Source organism: Pieris brassicae, chromosome 4, assembly GCF_905147105.1.
Source record: "Pieris brassicae chromosome 4, ilPieBrab1.1, whole genome shotgun sequence".
NCBI classification, from domain to species: domain Eukaryota; kingdom Metazoa; phylum Arthropoda; class Insecta; order Lepidoptera; family Pieridae; genus Pieris; species Pieris brassicae.
Genome location: NC_059668.1, coordinates 15536297 through 15559397, shown reverse-complemented (window position 1 = coordinate 15559397; position 23101 = coordinate 15536297). Strand labels below are relative to the sequence as shown.

The window sequence follows — 23101 nt, the reverse complement described above, 5'->3', positions numbered from 1 at the left end:
GTGTTTTCGTTCGGTCTTGCGATTTGTATACGTTTTAGTTTATAGGAGGTCATGGTATGAAAATTTTTATTGAGTTTAGGAACTTAAAATCATCATCAATCGACTGGATTGTTTTAAGAAATGTTAAGGGTGGGCCCCAAGAACTTTTATATACAAATGATGTTTGACATTCATTAGGATAAGAGTTGACAAGAAACAGGTGTCACTGACAGGTTAAAATAAAATAACTTGCAACACTATTAGTCGATGATTGGTGATTCGCGTATGTCGTGCAAGTGAGAAGAAAGTAAATTGAAATATTTACCTATATTATTTGCATATAATAATCGAATCAATGAGGTATATCGCGTGATGAAGATTATTGCTGCAGTTTTTCAAAAAAGTGTGTGCCAAAGTAGTGTCTACGCATTCAAAACTTGTGATGCACAAAATGTATGGCTGTGCTTATTTAAATTGATTTTAATAGTGTATTTGTAATAAATATTAAAGCAGGATGCCGAGAGGGGAGAACCGACCGAGCGTCCTGTTATCTCGCGAAGAAAATGAACAGGTGTTTAGTCTCATAGGACCAAAATGTCAGGTGAGTTTTTACAAAAATTTTAGCCTGATAAACCTCTACCTACAGATTACATATCACGCCCTATCGGCCGATTATCAGTCATCACAGCATCGATAACGATATATTTGCAAAGTGTCTATTTTCGAGTTTTTAACATTCAACACTGTATTTAAACTATTTTAATGAAATTCTGATTGTGGTTGTACTTGCTTGCTTTTACTTCTACTTTTATAGAATAGTATTGTCTAAGTGTATAAACCTGTATTAAAATACAATGAAGTTTTCTCTTACAAAACTAATTAAATTTACACAGTCTTGAATGAAATGTTAGTGGTAAATATAACACAATTTATAAATACAATCAAAATATCATCTACCAAATATATTCTTGCTTTTGAATTTAATTATGATATTTTCCCATGCTTGCAAAAGTAATAGTTTCTTTATTGTTAACTTTACAATGTATGATTCACATTGGTCATTGACAATACATATCAGAATTCTTAACATTAAGAATTTTTTGTTCTTGGCCTCATATTATGTCTCTGTGAAAGTTTGTCATTTCCTTAGAGTATTAGGCAAGCTTAAAGTTTTATGTAATCTAGAGTTAAGTTATTCATTCTTTGTCATCTTAATGGTAGAAATGATAACTCAATTAATACTTCAAAATAATTTAAAATTCTCATATTTGGTGTATAATACAACTCTATGAGTCATGTTAGGATGAAGCCATTGTCTCTATAAAATGTGTTTGTTAATCATTGCAAATAATCAAAACACAATAATTGAAATAATAAAAAGATAGATAAAAAAATATGTACTATAAAAAGCTATTTAAAAATGTGTGTAGGATGAATATGTTTTAGATTCTTTACCATGATAGGGCTCATAGTGACCATTAAGTTTTAAGAATTTTTATTACTTTTGTTAATTTCTCTATCTTAACTATATATTAAATTGCGAGCTAGTATAATTTCAAAAACAAATACTCTGATTATTATATAATTTTGAATAAAAAGTTGTCTCTACTTTCTAAAGTTATGTAAATACCTATGACACTTGATACTCTTACATAATCATTTGTTATCATCAAAAACTAGTTTTAGGATTAAGACACTTTAGTCCACATCATTCTTTTCCTTTTTTTAATTTGATTTTAATAAGCACAAATGTTGACAGATGTCAATCTTTATAGAAAAATAGTTTGTAAAAAGAAACTTTATTGATAAAATAGTTGATAGTATATTTACATCTCATGTATTACTGTATATACACATACATACAATCTATCCACCACTGTTATTATTCAATAAGGATACCCTTAATCATAGAGGAAGTTACTGTAAAAGTCACCAGATTTAGATGCCACACCATGTATATCTTCGGGTGTCTTCAAACTTGTCATGCATGCAAATGTTTTTATTGACACATTAACTTTTCAATCTACATTATTAATGAACATTCTTAACCTTAATAAATATTTTGGAATGTATTTAAATCGGAAAAATATTACTATTTACATATTGTGAATGTTTTCCAGAGTCTAGCTACTGCAGTTGTGCAGTTATTCACAACAGAAGGCCCAGGTCATACAGAATGGAAGAAGAAAGACACTGGTGTACTGTGCCTTATAAAGGACAATGCCAAAAGGTCCTATTTCTTCCGGATATATTGTCTGTACAGGAAGACTATGATATGGGAACATGAGGTCTACATGCAAATAGAATATAAAAGTCCTAGACCATATTTACATACATTTGAAGCAGAGGTAAGATTCTTTCAATTTGGGTAAATGAAACATGATTGTTTATCAATTAATTTTAGAATCTTATTTATAAATCAATTCATGCAAATATAATTATTCAAAACATATATTAAAATAATGGTTATGAAGCAATAGCAATAATTAACTAAAAATAAGGTGATGTACTGTGGCTCATAGTGATATTTATATGGCACAATTCCATTGCAATCCTGTTAAACTTTAAAGAGATTAGTCGCCCTTCCGGTACGGAAATGCAATTATGTCTTACCTTACTATATTATAAAATTTGACATTAATAGCAATAGTTTTAAATCATTCAGCAGTTCCCAAGACCGCAACCCTACATGAAATATTTCAATTGTATTTCTTCCTATTTGTTCCAGTCTTACATAGGTGTAGGTTATACACAACTGGCCATCACCACCTAGAAATTTCATCAGTGAAATCGCAAAAGTGCTCTGTTTGTTATAAATAATTATATTTCAGGAATACATGACAGCGTTTAACTTCGCAAATGAAGAAGAGGCGCGAGTCTTGAGAAACATTCTCATAGAGAAAATCGAACTGCGGAAACAAAGACGCGAAGGTTCGTTGCCTTAACTTTCACTGTCGAGCCTTTTATTGAAACCTAGGCTATTTCTCAATTACCAGATCTTAAACTATAGAGAAACTACTAGTAAGTTGTTCCTTGAATAATATAAAGGAGCTCAAACTTGTATGTTGATAAATAACAATAACTTGAAATTAAGATGAATGATAACTATGCGAGGCTTATATAAGGCTTACATAAATGATATAAATATAACTGTTAGTATTTTGCGTCCATTTGCTCAGCATATACAGAAACAACTTAATTAAAAATATGTAAATAAATGTAAAAGTCTTTTGATATTAAGAAATCCTTGATCTTAAACCGACGTGAAAACGTCATTTAAGTAGATTTATGACACATTAAATTCATTTACCTACGACAAAACATTGAATTAATGATATATTGTCCTTCTAATTATTTCAAATGGTCTCTTCGTTAAATTATATATTCAAGGCTTCATTAATTTAATTAAAATTAAGTAATTAGTAAATTGTAATAAGTCTCGTGTGAATTTATGAAACATTCATTTTACGTACAAAATAGACGTAATATACTGCGGCACCTAATCGCTTCAAATGACCAAATACGAAGTTTCTGGACCTATCTCTTAGCAAAGTAGAAATTGTTTACAAATGAAAGACACGGGAAGTTGATCAGTTGCAACAACACTGGGTGATTATTATAACTATTAAACACATAGCAAATGCTAATGCGTGTGTATTGGGATATGAGGAAATTTTATTTGTGGCTAAATTTATTAATTTTTAATTCGAACGCGGCATAGTTATATTTTATTAATTCAAATATTTTAGGATTGAGTTCATCTTCGTCGGTATGATTTTAAATAATATCCTACGACTATATGGGGTCGTTCACGTATTACGTAAGCAGATTTACAGCAAGTTCCCCCCCCCCTCATCTTGTCAGCAAAGCTCTCAAAAATAACAGTACATAAACGTATTAATTTTTGTAGGAATCCTCGAAAATGCGAAATGCATTAGACAATTTGTGTGCAAATGTGCATATATGCAAAAAAGTTATTAATTACCGTTGACGTAACCACCAAATAAGAAAATCAAAGACCCCCTATAGTGCTTATGTGAACAGATTTTATATATGCCTATAGCCTAAATCTTAACTCAAGGCAACATTTATTGGCTGATAAGATGATTAGTATGTTTAAATGATCAAATCACGCAACTGAGTCAGACATGATATAATGAGATCGCGTGCTAACAATATGCTTGTGTACAAACATGTAAGCGTTGGAATGTATTGGTATCTACATCATTAAACATCTCGCATTATATATAGATTTGGATTTATCTTACAGGAGAAATTAAGATTTCTGTTTCTGTGCCGTGATTTTTTTTCTAATATGCAAGTAGGTCAGCCTTCTATGCCTGTCATACGCCGTCGAGTTTTTGGGGTTTCCAACGATATTTTCGTTCACCGTGAAATTTATCTGAAGTAAATAAAATACATACATAACGTTTAAACTATAATATGTATTTCAGAAAGACGTCAGCGTTCTATGCAAGCGGTTAGAGCTAACAGTACAGCTTCGAATCAGTCTCGTATAAATGGAGTCGCAAACGCTCCGCCACCCGCTCCTACGCCCGCTCCGCAACCCGTTCAGCCGCAGAAAACGAATACGATATCAAGTTAGTAATCCCACCTGGTTTACCTCTTATACTCTTGGATATGATTGGCATTTATTATATATTTAGAAAGTTTTTGTATGTGTTATTGGGTTATTGGTAATTGGATTGGATGGGACATGGATAATTATTTTGTATTAAAAATTTCTATTACTTTAATAGGTTACACACTAAAAGGCAAGAAACCGAAAGCGAGGAAGCTCACAAAAGCCGATATCGGCGCGCCACAGGACTTCAAACATGTTTCTCACGTTGGGTGGGATGCTGAAAAAGGTATGTTTTTCTTAGAACTACATAAGAAATAAAATTGTGTATTTGTCGAATGTACTTTGTGATACAAATACAAAATACCTAGAAAATGAATATAGCCCCTTGGTCAATGCTATTCCTAATCTTTGTATCAAATAATTAAAAAACTGCATCATGAAACGGTTCGCTTAGCATAAATTAGCTGATACCTGCCACTGAAGTATTTCCTAACCAATTTGACTTAGGGTACTTCAATAAAGGAGCATACCATTTCTTAAAAGGCCAGCAATGCCTCGCCCTCTGGCATCGAGAGTGTCCATAGCGTTCACATAAGCATCTAAATGCTGATATTATTGCCCGTCTGCGCGACCAACAAAGCCTTCTCGATAAAAAAGAATTTTACTCATTTAAATGCCTGTCGACTATTTAACCTTATAATATATCGAATAACAGATTAACATTAATGGCTTAAAAAGTAACAACACTTTTTTTACAGGTTTTGACGTTGGCAACCTTCCAGAAGCAGATATGCGTTCTTTCTTCTCGAAAGCGGGAATTAGTGATATTCAGCTTATTGATCGGGACACGCGACAATTTATTTACGACTTCATCAACACTCATGGAGGATACGACGCCGTCAAGGAAGAGTTGCATGAAGATCCGCCTAAATGTGAGTTTTTTTTTCTATAGATACCAGATAGATATAAGATACTTTATTATTTTTCTAACCTATACAGTAAATGTCAAATAATAGATCCAACGTGGTACAATAATGGCTACCTAGTCTAGCCATAAGTCCTGAAACAAAGTAAAAAAATCTATTGCAAATAACATCTATTATTTTTACAGTTTATTAGTTTAATACATAAATATAAAACAATTTAAAATAATAAAAGCTTATATGAAGTGGTTTTCTACAATGTATTGGCGCCAAAATGAGAAAATCAACAATCATAAAAATGACAGATTCTAAATTCAAATGTAATATTTTATTATTTTTTTAATTGTAACTGTATTTATGGACAGACTAAGTATAATGAATCATAAGTGTCGAATAGTAGACCTTCCAATTAGGTTGGGTTAGTGAAAAAAATAATATAAATAAAACTAAATATAATAATAAGTGACCGCGTCTTAAATAAACCAAGAACAAAAATGCGACGCTTTATCTGTGATATTGTATTTTTAAACGACTTAAAAGACCGAAGCAAACTCTGCGGGTTTATTATAAATTCAACGTGTAATTTTTATCTATATATTGGAATGTATTTTTTTGATAATAGACTCGCAATTATTATTATAATTACTTAGTCGTAGTCCGTTGGTCTCCAAAACTGTATATATATTTTTTAATTGTATGCAAGGAAGTTTAAAAGAAATTATGTTACTACTTACTATGTTATCGTAGATTCCCCCCGCAGTGGGGCGGTGCCTCCCCCACCGCCTGCCCCTCCTGTGCCTTCGAGAGCGCCGCACGCGCATCCGCCCGCCCCACGTAAGTTTTACCATTATTTTTATAATATCTCATATCATCCAAAGCTTTCAATCAAGAAATGACATTTATTTGAAATATATATACATATATGTGTTCAAACTCAAAATACCTTTTTTCACATAGGTAAACAAGTACACTTATGAACGTCAGAAAAGAAGCTAAATTAATTGTAAATTTACATTGACTACCAGTTCGCAAGTCAAGGGCGTAGAGCGGGCAAGAAACTATCCGCCACACTTTAATCGCTAAGTTATGAGTCATACAAATTGCTTGAACTGGAGCAAATCAATCCTAAGGATTAGGATCATTTAAATATTTTTCAAATTTATAAAAAGCTTTATTGATTAATTCCGTTTAACGAGGGCTTTGAATTTATTTAGTGATAATTCTCTAATTTCGCTTGGGAGTTTGTTATCTTCTGGAGCCTGGTTGGTCGTACACTCAAATTAGTTCTGTTTCGAGTATTATACTGGTAGGTAGAGTCACCAAATATTAACGACGCATTTGTTGTTTAGTGATTTTGTAATTGTGCTTTGGTGAAACAGAGAGTAATAAGGGCAAATGTAAATATTTAATAAACATTCGACCTGCCTGATTTCATAATTTTTTATTTTATGCACTATTTCTTATATTTGATATTCCTTGGTTTAAGACCATTTAAGTGTAAGCCTTGAAAAAATAACTCCTGTTTAGCGTCCAGGGCGCCGCCTCCGCCCCCGGCACGGGCGGTGCCACCTCCCCCGCCGCCCCCAACTATTACAGCGCCACGGAACCCGCCACCGCCCCGCCCGAATCAACGTAAGTATATAATAATTTGTCATGTTTAATCATAGAATTAAGTTATTTTTGTATTCGTAAAAATGTTTTGTAGTTTCCTTAATTATTTTTTATCTGATATCATATATATATATTAAAATATGCAACTGTTGTTTAACTTCCATAAACTACTGTATAATACATTCCCTAGAATCGTCTGCAAAAATTTCGTTTCGAAGGACCGAAACATTTGGCGTTCAGTTGAAATATTTATTAAACTGTGTTGGTATGGTTAAGTTAATTTGAACATTTGATAGCTCCATCTGGTGGCCCTCCGTCGGTGCCGCCTCCTCCGCCACCCAGCGCTGCGCCGCCCGCCCCTCCTCCGCCTCCTCCTGCCCCAGCGCCACCGCCCGCCCCGCCCATGCCGGCAGAAGCTAGCAACGACCCTAGGGCGGCCCTCATGGAGAGCATACGCAACGGGAATAAAACTTTACGGGTATAACATATAAAAATTAATATATTTTTTAAGTTTTATTCAGGAAAGATTATTAGCAGGTATGAGCAACCCTGGGCAACATGTTGAGGGCCAAAATTTATACGTTCGTGGGCCGTATTTAAAAGTACTTAGTGCATTTTAAAGTAGTGATAATATTTTTGCGATAGATATTAGACATGAAATAATACGACAGTGTTATTATAGTACAATTGATTGACCAAAATAAAACTTAAAAAATGGTACATTATAATCGTTAAATTTGCAATTGTAACTTTCGTTAATACACCGAAATCAATGAGACACTTGAGCTTGAATTTGGGAAACTAATCATTCGATATTTGGATTATTTCCACTGATACCAGACGTAAAGAATTTTCCAAATTATCGTGAGTCAGTCTTGTACGATGTGTTGATTTATTAACTTTCATTAATGAAAATAACTGTTCTCATTTATAAGTACTGCCAAACGCATTTCAATCTTCTTGCGAATTTTCTAAGCTGCGAAAATTCGTCTTTTTCTAGGTATTTTTTGTAGAAACCGCCCGACTCTACGTCTTCAAATTTGGATTTTAGGAGTGAGTTTTCTTGAATCTCGATCAACTCCATTACACAGCAAACGAATAGGCTTACCATTGTGGAAGAATTCTTCAATCCATTTTTTTAAAACTCGCCAGTTTCAACCCTCTGTATCTACTTTTCGTTCCTTTCCACCAAACATCATTTTTGTTACTTTACGTTCAATAAACTTAATAAGAAACTATACTTAATAACCACTCAAGATAACTAACACAAATTCACAAAGCAAGTTGATGGCTCTAGCTAGGATATCGCTTGTCCAAGTTATCACCTCGGTAGCTCAAATAGAACTGGACTAACGTTCCGGCCATCCACCCGCTTATATAAGCAAAATGAAGGAATAATCTAGATTATAATAATTGAAAAGCAATAAATATTTTGATGTGTCGCCCGTGAGGTGGCAATCCTCAAAGAATTTGATCGAGCAAGCCGAGCGGCGGCAATTATCAAAGAGTGAGTTACTCTCGTGAGTATAAGTACCTAACATAATATTTTTTTAATTGGTTTTTTCAAAATGTCTCGCGGACCGGATTATATCTTACAGCGGGCCAGAGGATAAAAAGGAACTACTGTGCCCGCATAATTAGTAGCTATTATTTCTTAATATTGTTACGAGCTAGGGGATCGGATAGAAAATGCCGTAGATTTCTTCAAGGGTTTATTTCTTGGTAAATCAATGAGGAATTTATGAGCACAAATTAATTGCAGAAATGCACGTATAGCACACAAAAACAATCACTTATTACTTCACTTATGCACACTTCACACAGTACTTTATCACTTGTAATCACTCTATTCGCACTTTATCGCTTCGGTGTTTCTCTCCTGTTATCGCATTCCAAACTAAAGGCGACTAGTCGCGTTTCGGCTCGCTTATATATCCCTGGGAATAATTCTAAACAATATTCGAGAACTCTCTAGGCGGGCTTGCTACTGAGTAGCGATTGCACAATTCTAGAACGTTCGCACTCTTTGTCTCTTTCGCACGTTACTCCGTCCTTGTCGTACGGAGTTCTAGAGTGCTCAGTCTAGTTTCGAGAAAGTTCTGATCTTCTCTCTCTCTCTCTCGTATTATTTCGTCCTTGTCTCACACCTAGAAGTTTGGTCTAGAATATTCCATCATCAAAGGGGTATACCTAGGCCTGAAAACGAGTCTCCTGAAAACTGCACCACTCGACTAAACATGTTCTGAAACCGACTGAAAAAAGGTTTCAGCTTCCTGAAAACTGGGGTAACATTATGGAAATTACAATTTTCTAATATGTGATTGACCCTCTCCTGAAACGGTCAGAAATCATATTACAGCCTGCTGAAAAGTTCTCTAACTAGTGGAAAAATCTAGAAACATTGCAGTCGACCCGTCTCCGTAACAATATGTTTTTTAAATTATAATTTTCAGAAAGTTGAAGCGGTCGCTAAACAGTCAGGCAATGATGATAGCAGAAGTAATTTGCTCAGCGAAATAAGACAGGGATTTAACTTGAGAGCCGTAAGTTATTTTTTATAATCTACATTTTTTTATATAATCGAATGCTTTTGTGTTATTGAATACTAGTCTCTCCTTAAGAAAATCTGTTGTAAGTATAATTTCTCCTTTAAGATATATTTTTTTGTTTCTCTAAGAATAATAACTAGACTTCGCGTCTAACAAGAACTTCTTTACAACTATATAATGTGTATTATAATTTAGAAAGTTAAAACAAACTCATTGGTACAGGTGAAGCCCCCTACCACAAACCAAGTGACGGAAGATCGACCTCCAACGTGCGGCCTAGCGGGCGCGCTCGCTAAAGCTTTACAGGAACGAGCACGAGCCATACATTCATCGGACTCCGAAGACAGCGAAACTACTAGCGATGGAGAGTGGGACGATTAGACATCTCTTACACGTTCAAAAGCCCTTCCTCCGGTTTTAGAAAAAAAATAAACCTCCTGTATGTGAAGCGATGACATAGTAAGTGTTTTAAGTAGTATTTTGATGATTATTATTGTTGATTTATCCTCATGATAAAGTTTATACATCTGTAATATCTATATATACGCGAATTATTTAAATACACGTTTAGGTAACTCATGGTCAGCGAGAGGTATTTTACTATTTTGTAATTAATATACATATTGAAATGTTGCCATATGAACTTCATCATGCCGCGAAGTTGGTATTAGCAATATTCGGCTGGAATTTTACAAGAATTGTACATTTCAATCTCCCGGTTTATCCATGTGTCTGGTAAGATTAGCTGAACTCGTGGCACTCGTAACGTCAGGTTTTATTAATATTGTTGTAAACTCGCGTGTAAAGATTTGTTTAAATCTATAATCCCTTTGAGATTAATCTTGACTATGAAGCAGAAATATAAAATCAAATGATGTGCCAAGGGTAAGAAATTGTAAAAAATCTATGCATGGTTGTTTTCGAAATATGGAGAGGTGTAAAAATTAATCAGGCATTATAAATAAAGTGCTCAAAAAACTAATCCAAATATGTATTGAATAATTATTATTGAGTTATTTTAGCAGGTCCATATTTCATAATATATTTGCTGCTTCGTTGATAGTAATTAAATTAATTTGATATTCAGTATAACTGTATACCACATGTAATGTGACCCGCCCAAACTTCTAGAATAATTTTATTTTAATGATAAAATAGTAATTATAATCTTGTACATAGTTTTTCATTAGGCAAAGGACTGAAGAAAAACGTTGGTGATTATAAAGTACCTTAATTCTTCTAATATCTAGGTGTTCGTATATTTCATATTTTCGAGTCGCTAATTATAATCTTATTAATTCTAACCATTGAATTCTTGTGTTGGAAGTTTAGTCCTCAGTTCAATATACATTTTCACAACAATTATTTGACTGTGTTATTTATATGGAATTTATGTTGTTTTGTAATTGTATACCTTCTTTTTCATTCCCATTTTTAAGGCATATTTCATGAATAATTTGATGTATTAATTCAGTGTATTTTATATTTTAAGTACGTATTGTTTAGTATTATATTTATTTTCATTTAAAGCAATGTTAGTCATGTAACCTAAATGTACATAAAAATGTATAGCATATTTTTTTAAAATAGTTTTGTATCTGCCGGCATAATATAAAAGCTAGCAATAACTATTGTAATGTACCACCTGTAAACAATTTGTTGAATTAATAAATAATTATTAATCCGATGAGTTATTTTATTTTCTCGGCTTCGGTACTGAATAATAAACAAAGTATATTTTGCCTTTATTTGACAATTTCTAAAATACATATCAATTAAATGCACCAATATCCTTTGGTCACTATATAAGCGTTCTTCTACCAATAATTAACTTATATTTAATTCCTAAATCTATTCTTTAGTGACCAAAGAATTTGAGAGAACATTCATCATATAGAGAAAATAACAATAATAAAGTGACAAAGTAGGTATTAAAAAATTTTAACATTTTTCCTGAGTACTACTACAATCGACGATGACCGCGAATTCCTGCGTTGATTCTCAAAATTTTAAATATACTCTATTGCAGTCCAATTGAACCTATTGTTCAGAATGTTTTTATTTTAGAAACTTTACACTCAAATGCTTTCGTAAAACTACTGCAAATAAAAAGCTGACTTGACAATTTCCCATCATTTTCTTTCTTCCCTCTTAATTTTCACAATATCTTAAAGCAGAAATAAATCATCACGTACCCAAGTTTCTTACACTAAATACATCTATTCCTAAAAATGAAAAGCCTATTATTTTTTTAGTTTATCCGAATTGTATCCATATGCGTTTGTTTAATTACAAGCTATTTTTATATCTTTGGCTAGGTGCAATTTATTCTTATCTTATTAATTAATTTATATAATTAAATAACACGCAGATCAATTATAATATTGAAATATTCAATTTAGTTCTCGAATAGTCATATTAATACTACTGTATGTTAATAAAAAATAATGTAAACACTGATTGATAATTGTTGGAATAAAGGCACACGTGCACATTTGTCAATTGAGCCATGCTTCTAGCGCCGAGCACAGCGCTTCGTTTACTCTGAAGACATCATCGATGGGTAAAAATTTCCAATACACGGTGATGGTTTTAAAGAAGAAAGAATATCATTCATTGTTTTATGAAGATAGAATTTGGATTATATATTACTCAATACGATTTAATAGATGGTGTGTCAAATTTAGCTCATGATGTTATAACCAACTTTATATGTAGATGGAAGTAATTACTTAATTTCCATTTTTTCCTAAATACTAAGCTAGTAAAATAGGTAAGTAGTAGGTACTTCTTTGACTGAAACAAATTATGATTATACAATACTCTTATATTATAAAACATTAGCCTAGGCTAAGACATATTTTGGGTCGCAGAACCATAGACGAATTCCCCTCCACACCACAGCAGTCCACTTCTTACGTGACGGGACTTGCTAGCTAGCTTTAATAGTGTCAGTTTTTTTGATTATTTATATATAAACTAAGTAAAAACGAGAAAGGTTGAAACGACACCCAAACCTTTCTGTCTTAGGTGCAATCAAAATTGATACACAAGTATACCATTTTAAATAACACCGCTAGTTTACATTCGATATATCCTGGCTTTATATTTAAGAGCATTACAAGAACTAACAAAGTTTTTAAATGCTGTAACAAATACAATATTATAAAAATTTGACCCTACAATTAACCCTATTGGTACTTTTTTACCAAATTATTACATAGATTCTCTTGTACCTAATTAATAAGTAGATAAAATGTCACAATTTCTGATCAGCTGATCAAGAGTTTTATTAACAATTCCAAAACAGAAATCAGTGTTTTATGGCACAAATACAATTTTTCCTTCATACTACTACTGACTTTATACATTTGTAGAGTATTCTAAGAATATATTTTCAAGTCTGAATAATTTTAAAGAAACAATCTAAGTTACATGTATGATACACACTTAGAAAGTCAATCGTCATCAATAGTAATAACTGAAGAAGGATTCTCTTGATAACCAACTGAGTCTTCATCCGTAAGTTCAACGATACAATTATCATCTTTATTTTCCACCTCTTCGACATTAATAACCTCTTTTCTCTCATACAAGGAGAGTACATCAGAAATGATTGGCGCATGTACCATCTCGTGCAGTGAGCTTTCGGCCGTATCTATTGAGTTTTGACTGTCTTCATTTTGAGGAAATTCGTTTGCATCATCCACTTCATCTTCATCTTCACCATATCCATAGTACTTTTCGTCATCTTTTTCATCCAATGGAATGTAGGTATTAATAAGTAACGGAAGATTAGCATCGCTTATAAACACTTTCGTAGGATCACTATCTTCTTTATCGCACGTGTGTTGTGAAAACAATTTACTAGAAGTGAAGTATTTGCTACATAGATGACACTGATTTAACAAATGAGCTCGATAGTGGTTGTGTAGATTCGGGAAATTATCGCCACATACTTCACATTTTTCAGGCTTCACCGTAGTTCTATAATGCATCTTCTTACTAGATTTGTGTACAGACTTCATGTGGCGCATGAAGGGACCATATTGAACAAATTGCTCCTTACAAATACGACATCGTATAGGATGTTTCTTATACTTTCGACTTCGATGAGAAAACGCGTGAATGTTGAAAGCGTCAATGGTTTTGAACTTGAGAACACAGAACCTACACGATATTGAACCGGATCCTTTATGTAATTGATCATGTTTCTTTTTAGTTTTCACGGTTATCGGTTTAAAACAAAATTTACATTCCTCATATTTTGGTCGAATATCATTTTCAACGTTGCCGTCGACCTCATCTTCACTATCGATATGACAAATGTGATTATCAAATTCGGTTCGCGAGTAAAAGTACTCCCCACATTTTTTACATCTATTTTCCTCGTGATAAGAAAGATGCCGATGCAAGTTAAAAAACATTTTGTTGCAAATGTTGCACTTTTCTTCGATTGACTCCTTTGGGTATACGACCCACTCCTTATCATCGCCGTGCTCGTCCCGCATGTGGTATATGAACTCTCTGAAAGCTACAAATGTTTTATCGCAATGCTCGCACTTTGTAGGGTTCTGTACGTTAAGCTGTGCGAAGTGGTGATTTTTATGTTTTCTATAAACCGTCAAAGTGTTAAACTTCCTATTACAGTATAAGCATCCAAAATACCCAATAGTTCTATGATAAAGTTTATGGTTGGTCAATGCATACTCATTCTCGAAAACTCTAAAGCAATAGTCACACACGAGGTCCTTCTTACTTTCAGTTGCCTCCTTGAAAGATTTTACTCCATGTTGAGTGCGCAAATGACAATCCAACTTTACTTGTATATGAAATGCCTTATAACAAATTTCACATTTAACCTTTCTTGGGTGAATCTCTGTATCGCCGATAAGCTTTTTCTTCTCGCAGCTGAACGCTAAGTGTCCCTCTAAAAACCTCAGAGTGCTAAAGTGATCGAAGCAGTAGTTGCATCGAAGGGAATTATGGTAGTCAATGTGTCTTTCATAGTTTCCTTTACTGGCAAGAACTTTAAAACAGATGGAGCATTGTAGATCTTTAAGAGGCCCATTAAGGTCTTGGCTATTTCTGTCAGCGATCCAGGTTTCCTCGATGTTATGTGAGTCACGTAAGTGATAATGAAGATCGTAACCGCGAGAGAACGTTTTATCACAATGCTGACACTTCAATGGCTCATCGATGTATTTCTGAGTCAAATGTCCTTTAATATGGATTCTATGGCTTTTCAGAGAAATGGTCTTCTTTCCGCAAAATTTACACTTAAAAAATTCAGGCTTACGCAAATGCGCCTCTTCGTGGTGTTGCAATCTTCGCTCGTCAAGGAACACTTTGGCGCATAATTTGCACGGGTAGTACATTTGAGGCGGGGCGTCCGGATCTTCTTTAATCATTTTGCTCTGGGGATGAGTACGGCGCAAGTGACGTATCAGTTTGACGACATCCGGATAGAACCTAGTGCAGATTGGGCACTTCACTTTACCCTTTCTGAGCTTTTCGATTCTCTTTTTGTGTGACTGATGGTCGAAATTATGTCCTTTAACATGTCTTCGGAAATACTCTTCCGCAATAAAACCTTTTCCGCAAATATGACACTTATAAGGACCATTTTCGTCTTCGAAATGAGACCGCTCATGGACTTTAAGCCGAACTTTGTTGGTGAATTGTAAGTGACATATATCACACTCGTGACGTGCACCATACAGTAACGTTTTAGAATTATGCCAGCTCATGTGGCATTTAAGCGAGGTTTCAGATTCGCATACTTTATTGCATATTTTGCAAGTATGGGTTCCATCGAAGGCAGTCTTATCAGCAGTGGTGGGTATTACAGATCCGATTACTGTATTGTTTGCCGATTCCCCTCGTTTGAAGTGGATAGCCATATGCGTCAGGTAGACTCTTCTAGTTTGAAAGACTTTCTTACAAATGGAACACTCATAGTCTTTGGTCTTAAAACGAGTCTGTTTGTGGTAATTCATATGCGCTTGCGCAGCACGGAGATGCTTGCTTTTCCTATTACAGATGGGGCATGTCAAGTGTTTAGGATCAAGGTTTGGGTCGTTATAATGTTCTTTCATATGAATTTTGTAATGGCACTGGAATCTAAATGTCTGTGAACAAAATACAAAAGTCATATAAAATTAATCAGTAGAGCAAAGATAAAAATATGTAAGTAGGTCAGACAGGGAAAAGTGATAAAATCCGGTAATCTTTTTTGTGATCTCTATAAAAAAATATATTGATTAGTACAAATATAATTTTAATAATTACCTCTTGGCATACAAAACACTCCAACTTCTTTTGAATATTATTTCCGACGTTTGTGTGCCAATTCATATGTCTCTTTAGAGAGATGAGTGTCGGCATAACTTTGCTGCAGGTGGGACATGTAAAACCATCAACAGTCGCATAGGCGGAGCCTTCCCCGAAGTCGTTGTGACTCTGGACACTGTCCAGGGGTTCCGCCTTAGTCACAACGACTTCACAAAAATCCGCCATATCCGGAGGATCCACAGGCATGCTCGTCTTCGGTTTAATTGCCGGTTGATTCAATCTATGCACCATTTTGATGTGATTAGCTAGGGCACTGCAGCTTTTAAACTGCTGGTCCGGGCAATCCACGCAAGTGTAAAGATTGCGAGGTTTTATGTTCGTGGATATGTGCTTCACGTTATGGTCGTTTATAGCTTCAACTTTCATCTCAATGTCACATATTAAACAGCGCACGAGACATTGCTTTAAGCTGACCTTTGCTCTCTTTGTTCCCGAGCTTATGTTGTGTTTGGTTCGCTTGTGATTTATCAGTAAGCGCTTGTAGGAGAACTGTTTTTCACAGATGTCACATGTGTTGTCATCACCCTCACCATTGCTGGACTCAGAATCGAATTGATTAACATTATTATCGTTCAATGTCAGCAGGTCTGACGATATATCTGGGGGTTCAACTTTAACACTTACATTTGAGTGTTTCACTATCTGATGCGTGTCTAAAGCCTTTTTATACTTGAAGCCTTTATCGCACGTTGTACATTTGAATGGACCAGTCATTATAGAAGTGTTATTATACTCTGAGTGTAAAGAAGCAGAATCCTCCAAGGTACTCCTGAAAATAATTTTAATGTTTAAAAATGTAAATTGAAAACAATAAAACTACAGTACGTACAAATTAAAGTACCTAGACTCTTCATCTCCACCATCATCAGGTTCTTCAACACTAGACATGTGCGCAGCAAGGTGTTTTATCAGGGATTCCTGATTTGGTAATTTTTTTTTGCAAAAGCGGCATGTGTATACTTTTGGGATTGGGGATTTGTTTGTCTTTACATTAGCCAATGGGTAAAAATGAGCCTTCAAATGGTTAAAGTAGCTTGCCTTTTTCACAAGTGATTTATTACATACCGTACAGACAAAAGTAAGAGTATCATCTCTGTTTGGACAAACTTTAAAATGAGCAGAATGGGTATAGAAATCTTCAAATGGTTTTTGACAATAGAAGCATGGCACGGATATTTTGTTATTCTCCACTGACAGAGGTTCTTCCATTTTAAGAACTGCGGCATGTACAACTCTCATGTGTTTTCTTAAATTGTCTATAGTTTTAAACGGAGCTAAACATGTTTCGCAATTAAGGTTATTTTCATGAGGAAGAGCGTCTATTGGTTCTAACGATATTTTAAGTTCTTTATCTATAAGTTTACCGCAAACTTCATAGTGCCTCTTTAACATAATTTTTAATTTAAATGTTTTTCCGCAGGTCTCACACTTAGATTTGTCTTCATCTTTGACATCAGCTATGTGAGTTACTTTTTCAGGAGTTGGTTTAATAGGCGTAGTAGAGGTTGCCGCCATAGCCGATTGGTATTGCCTACGACTGTGACATTTTTTATGAGAAATCATGCTACGATAGGCTTTAAATGATTTAGAACAGATGTCGCACTTGAACTCAAGAGGTTCATCAGAGTCTGTTCCACCGGAGAAGAAGGAGGTAGTGTTATCTTCGAAATCAGAGTCATCATTGTCCTGAACTTTTCGAATTTTTTGAGACTTTCGTAGTTCTTCAACTCTCTTTGAACTAACAGGATGGTATTCGTGGGAGATACTGCTACTGGATGCATTATCAATGCTATCCCTACTTCTTTTACGAATTCTACTGATCGGGGTAACTTTACTTTCGCCGGCTGAAGACAGTTTAGAAGTATCCGTGTGATTAGAGAAAGCAGAGTCACTGCTCTGTCTGTTAATTGGCGGTGGTGTTGATGAAATAAAACCTGTAAAGATTACGATAACATTACATATTATCGGCTGATGAAAAAAAAATTAAAGCACATTTAGCACGAACAATACCTAAAATCAAATAGCTGCGTAATGTAATAATAGTACCGATACAAAACTATATTATTTTATTAGTATCAAGAATTATATTATTAGTATGAAAAGATTAAGATGCACCACGTGGGCGTAATTGTTGTTAAACGGAACACAAAATTATAACCTAAGCTCTAACATTAAATACAAAGATAGCGTGCACCAAACACTCGAGTTAAGACACGAAATTTTAATCATAATGTTCGTGCTAAAGCCTTTGAAGTCGAGTACAATAACTTTTTGAGAAGTTATCTACACGAAAACTGACTTACCTGGCGGTGGAACATAATTTCGTCGTAGTTCTTGGTCCGATCTTTCACATTGTTGTTTAAATATATGCGCACTGCTCAATTTTTGTACGCACTCTCCACATATTTTATCTGTAAGACCATCCCCTTCTTGTATCTAAAAAATAACGAACATACTTGTGACTGTAGATTGGCAAAAAATGTAATAGTATTGTGTGCATTGTCTAATGCTTCGATGTCTGTATTGTAAAATTCGTCATTTCGTGTTCGAATAAATCATGTATTTTGTGCTCATTTACCTTTTCTTTAGCTTTGAAAAATATTTGGGCATTCATATAGACGAGTGACTAGTGTTATCCCCACATAGTGTCCATGACGGGTTGCTCAGTCCGTGCGAACATTGTATAAACATATGAGAAGCGGCCAGTAGGTATATTTTTTAAATAGAATTGGAGCGAACACAAAGTGCTCTTTTAAAAGTAATGCTATTTTGGCCATATAGGTTGCCGTCGAAAGAGCTTTACCATCTCAGCCAATCACTTTACGTCAGAAAACTATATGTCCTAAATATAATTTTAAAAGCACACTGAGTGCACGCACCCTATTGATCGTAGGATGTATCTAAAAAGAAATATATAATATGACTACATCTACATCAATAGGCTGCTCAATATCTTCCCGCTCACCGCCCAAAATTAAAAAAAAAACGGTTAAAGTACTGACTTCTGAACACACCTTACGCAGAGTTGGAGATGATACTGACTCCTGACATTCATACACATTACACTCACTTGCACCCACACATTCACTCACATGCACAGACTTATTCGTGCACTCCGCGAGTTACGCGCCGCGTAATAGTAAGTAAAAAAATGGTAGGAGAGGTTATTTTGTTGCAGTTTAATTATTTATTAATTCTGTTAGTGGATGTATACGACGAGGCTACTCCTCCAGTGATACAAGTGAAGTTGACAATGTTCTTTTTGTGTGATTCATGCACTATTAAAACGGAACCATATTTCCTGCTTTTTTATTTCTTTTGAGAGATAGTCCTTTTGATAGTTTTTGGGTGGAACTACGTAATTTAGTATGACTGGTTTGATGACTCTCAGGGATGCCGTGGGTCCAATGTCTCAGTAATTTGGTGTGTGTTAATATCTGTATTAGGTATATCTGACTCAGGTACTTTTCGTTTACTTATGTTTTTGGTTACTATGAGTTCATCATATTTTAGTATGGCTGTATTTCCTTTCTCACTCTATTCTATTTGCTCTAGCAGTTCCTTACTTCTTTCCAGTATGTATTTTGAATATTCTTGTTTTATATGGTGTATATTTAAGAGCTGTTTCTTTACAAAAAAAAATCTGTAACAAAATGTTTATTTTTGTTTTCAATTCAGTATGTTACTACTTTTGGGCGTATTCTACCCTCTGTTTCTAATATTTTTACTTCCTGTATGTCTCAATAGCTTAATTTAACACAGTTTTTTTTTTGTATGCAGACTTTTATATTGACAGTCATTTCGAATTTTTAATTTCGATGCAAAAAATACTTTAGGCAGATTTATTTTTTTACTTGTTATGGTTGTTTAGATTGCTTATTTTAGGTATTCATATTTTTGTTCTGTCCCGTTGCCCTGCTTCCGCTGCTTTCCTGCTGTATAACTTGTTTGTAATATTATACATATAACATTCATTCATTTATTTATTTTAAGACTTAAATTATTTTCTGATCCACTAATATCTGGTAATCATATGTATTAGTAAATATTTGTAACAGTTAGTATGTATCAGTAACCCTCTCCGGTAAAGGCCTCCTCCAAGGCCTGCCTTCTTTCTCTAACTCGAGCTATTTGCATCCATCCACCCGCGATTTTTTTATGTCATCCCATCCAAGGTCTGCCTCTGTACCGTTTGCCTGGTGGGCTTCTCCATGTAGTTACTTCATTCGTCCACCTGTGATCTGTAAGGCGCACTACATGACCCGCCCACATCCACTTCAGTTTTATGGCATGGCTTAGAGCATCAATTGCTTTGGTCTCTGATCTTATCTTGTCTACCTTTTTAATGTTTAGCATGCTCCTTTACACGCCTCGTTGACATGTATTTATATTGTTCTTTGTTTTATTTGTAAATTTCCATGTTTAACATGCATATCTCAGACATGGAATAAGGCATGAGGCATATCACTCTTAAATATTTCTTAACAACTCCAATATTTATTCCACGTACTTCTAACTCTTCTCTCTATTTCTTGATCATTTCTGTCGCTGCTGAATCAAATCTTAGGTGGTTCAAATATTTGCCATGGATGCCTTGTCTTTTCCAGTCTAGTTTACTTATAATCACTTCTAATACTGCAATTAAAAAAAATTTGGGCAGAGTGGGTCACTGACTCCTCTACGTACTGGAAAGCTTGGTCCTATGGATTCTAGCTTCACTCTACTAGTGCTGTTTTCGTATGTATGTTTTAGTATGGTTACGTATTCGTCCTCTACATTCTGTGCTTTTGGTGTTTCCCATATACTTTCGTGAGATACTGTATCAAAGGCTTTTTGGTAGACTATAAATGCGATGTAGAGGGGTCTTTGTTGCTCTTGATATTTTTCTATTACTAGCTCTAATGTAACATATATTGTGTCATAATATTTTAACCAGATGCTCGGATTTCCAATTTATGAATTTGTAGTTCGTTTTGAAATTATTAAGACATACTTGAATTTAGGAACCTAAACTCATCAGCATCTCAACTGGACCTTTTTAAGAAGGTTAATGGTAGGCGCCCAGGTAATGCTCTGCGTCATGTACGCAGTCCAGAATTTATTTCTTCAGTAATGTGTACAATGAACTGTAATTGTCTGCCAGTAACGCACTGTTTAAATATGATATTTAAGGAATGCAATCCTCTCACAAAATGCCACGAGATCAATCCCGAAGCGCAATATGACAAGATCTCGTAGGATTAACGAGATTAAGTGTCAGTAGTATCAGAAAGTAGAAAGAAAGAAAAAGGAAAGTCTCTTCAATGAACAAGCGTATCTCTGACTGTTCAATACGTAAAACCGCAGCGCGGTTATATTAAAAAAATCCTGTTTTTCCCATTTTTTTTAATTATAAAGATTAGTTGGAACAGTTGACAGGCGACGAAATTTTTCATTTGCCTAGCAAATATATAAATCCCCTTTTAACAGAAAAGAGAGCATCAGAAAACTAAGATGAATTGTCTGTTTCAATAATTGCAGAGGATTAGAATTTACATGCTGCTGCTATATAAACTGTCAACACGACTCTTTAAGAGGAATTAGAAGAGACTCTGCAAGATTAGAGTCTGTCATAGAGAAAATGGGATTAATCTATATGATTGTCGGTGAGCAAAGGGCCACTTTTTCCAATTTGCTTATAATAGCTTGCTCATGCTGGTGCCAACTAATGTTGAGTCTGAGATGGCATGATCGGCTTCAGCTTGTATGTACATAGCAACTGAAATAGCTTTTAATGTTTTGTCCCTTATTAATTACAAAAAGTTATTTGATCAAGGTTTATTCCACACACATTAACATCTATGCATGTAATAATATAATGTAAATATTGAGACTACAGGGACTCTAGTGATATTATTATTAGGTTCAGTAGTTATAGATAGGCAGTTCTGTCCTTGTTGATTTAGGGTTAAGGAAAACAGTTTTTCTTTTATTAATCTTCTTCTTTCCATTACATAATTAGAATTTTACTTATTTTCTAATTTTCTTTATCTACAGCTCTTTTGTTTCACTTGATTTAACAGATAATTTTGTTTAAGTATCTAATTAAACTGTATATCTCAAATAAAAAAACATTATATATGTTCAACCTGAGTGACATTTTTTATCAGAACAACAACATTACATTTACATAAATTGTATGGATAGCATACAATAAAAGAAAGAATATAGATTCACAAACTTAAAAATACTGGAAAAAATAGTAAGTGTTGTAATATATAAATACAAATTGGACTTAAGAGAACAGTTATGAGAAAAAAGACAAGAAAACTAGTGAAATTGAGATTTTGTAGATATTGATATTTAAAACATGGTACAAATTTTCATAAATATTTTTCTATATCATAAGCAAACACATTACTCATACAGCTACATAAAATTTCAAGTTATATTCAAATGATGACTGAGGAAGAATTTAATAATTTTAATGTTGAAACAAATCCAGATAAGGCATTAGATTATTGATACTAAGAAGCAATAGATTTTGATAAAAATAAAGAAACTCGAAGTCAGCGTTAGACGAAATATGATCTCAAACATTAGGTAATGATGATGTATGAAACAAAATGGATGTCGTCGGCAATTGTAAAATATTTAGTATAATAAAAGATAATACTTACTTTAACTCGTGCACATTCCATGACCATTTCGGCGAGTTGCAAGTTATTATCGACGGCAAAGATTGAGTAGAAATCCCCAAGTTTGAGGCAAAGCCTGCATTTTCCGAGCTTAAGAGCCATATTGATTTGTACACCATTAACATTTCAATTAAGTTTCTCATCAGTTTACAGAAAACATTTTAAATAATACTATCTAAATACTTGATTAAATCTACACCACTATAACACGCTAATACTATACAATGAAAACATTATCAATAATAATTGGGAAAAAGACCAGCATAAAGCCGGCATTTACTAGTACAGTACGTCCTACCCAGAAATTAGACTACGACATGCTATATATAATGTACTCTATGGAGTACGAGAATATATTTACTCTATGACTACGAGCACGATTGAACAATGAACAGAGATCTGTGCATTCTACAGATTTGGAAG

The 23101-nt window shown here is 34.1% G+C and overlaps 2 protein-coding genes across 4 annotated transcripts; one reads left to right on the top strand and one right to left on the bottom strand.

Annotated features, from left to right (window-relative positions):
• Positions 1 to 255: 255 nt before the first annotated feature.
• Positions 256 to 11327, top strand: LOC123708635 (neural Wiskott-Aldrich syndrome protein). 3 transcript variants are annotated; one of them, XM_045659444.1, is made up of 12 exons: positions 256 to 382; positions 493 to 580; positions 2100 to 2327; positions 2811 to 2910; positions 4434 to 4580; positions 4740 to 4850; positions 5323 to 5496; positions 6235 to 6321; positions 7015 to 7119; positions 7395 to 7576; positions 9552 to 9641; positions 9870 to 11327. In XM_045659444.1, the coding sequence occupies exons 2-12, from the start codon at positions 494 to 496 to the stop codon at positions 10026 to 10028; spliced, it is 1470 nt and encodes a 489-aa protein (XP_045515400.1). In that variant the 5' UTR covers positions 256 to 382; position 493; the 3' UTR covers positions 10029 to 11327. The 3 variants fall into 3 exon arrangements, with proteins under 3 accessions (XP_045515400.1, XP_045515399.1, XP_045515398.1); XM_045659443.1 differs by having other exon boundaries at positions 490 to 580; XM_045659442.1 differs by having other exon boundaries at positions 256 to 580.
• Positions 11328 to 11380: 53 nt separating this feature from the next.
• On the bottom strand, positions 11381 to 23096 carry LOC123707924 (zinc finger protein 91-like). Its single transcript, XM_045658227.1, has 5 exons — positions 22661 to 23096; positions 18305 to 18437; positions 16843 to 17935; positions 15939 to 16770; positions 11381 to 15778 (listed from the first exon to the last, which is right to left on the bottom strand). The coding sequence occupies exons 1-5, from the start codon at positions 22778 to 22780 to the stop codon at positions 13106 to 13108; spliced, it is 4851 nt and encodes a 1616-aa protein (XP_045514183.1). The 5' UTR covers positions 22781 to 23096; the 3' UTR covers positions 11381 to 13105.
• Between the last annotated feature and the right edge of the window lie 5 nt (positions 23097 to 23101).

What these genes read in the sequence shown, in the direction of transcription:
- LOC123708635 (XM_045659444.1), top strand. Translation starts at nt 494, where the DNA reads ATGCCGAGAGGGGAGAACCGACCGAGCGTCCTGTTATCTCGCGAAGAA. An exon ending in ACCGCCCCGCCCGAATCAAC is followed by an intron (nt 7,120 to 7,394) that starts GTAAGTATATAA and finishes AACATTTGATAG; the next exon opens with CTCCATCTGGTGGCCCTCCG. An exon ending in ACGGGAATAAAACTTTACGG is followed by an intron (nt 7,577 to 9,551) that starts GTATAACATATA and finishes TATAATTTTCAG; the next exon opens with AAAGTTGAAGCGGTCGCTAA.
- LOC123707924 (XM_045658227.1), bottom strand. Translation starts at nt 22,780, where the DNA reads ATGGCTCTTAAGCTCGGAAAATGCAGGCTTTGCCTCAAACTTGGGGAT. An exon ending in TGGAATGTGCACGAGTTAAA is followed by an intron (nt 18,438 to 22,660) that starts GTAAGTATTATC and finishes GTTATTTTTTAG; the next exon opens with ATACAAGAAGGGGATGGTCT. An exon ending in AAATTATGTTCCACCGCCAG is followed by an intron (nt 17,936 to 18,304) that starts GTAAGTCAGTTT and finishes TAATCTTTACAG; the next exon opens with GTTTTATTTCATCAACACCA.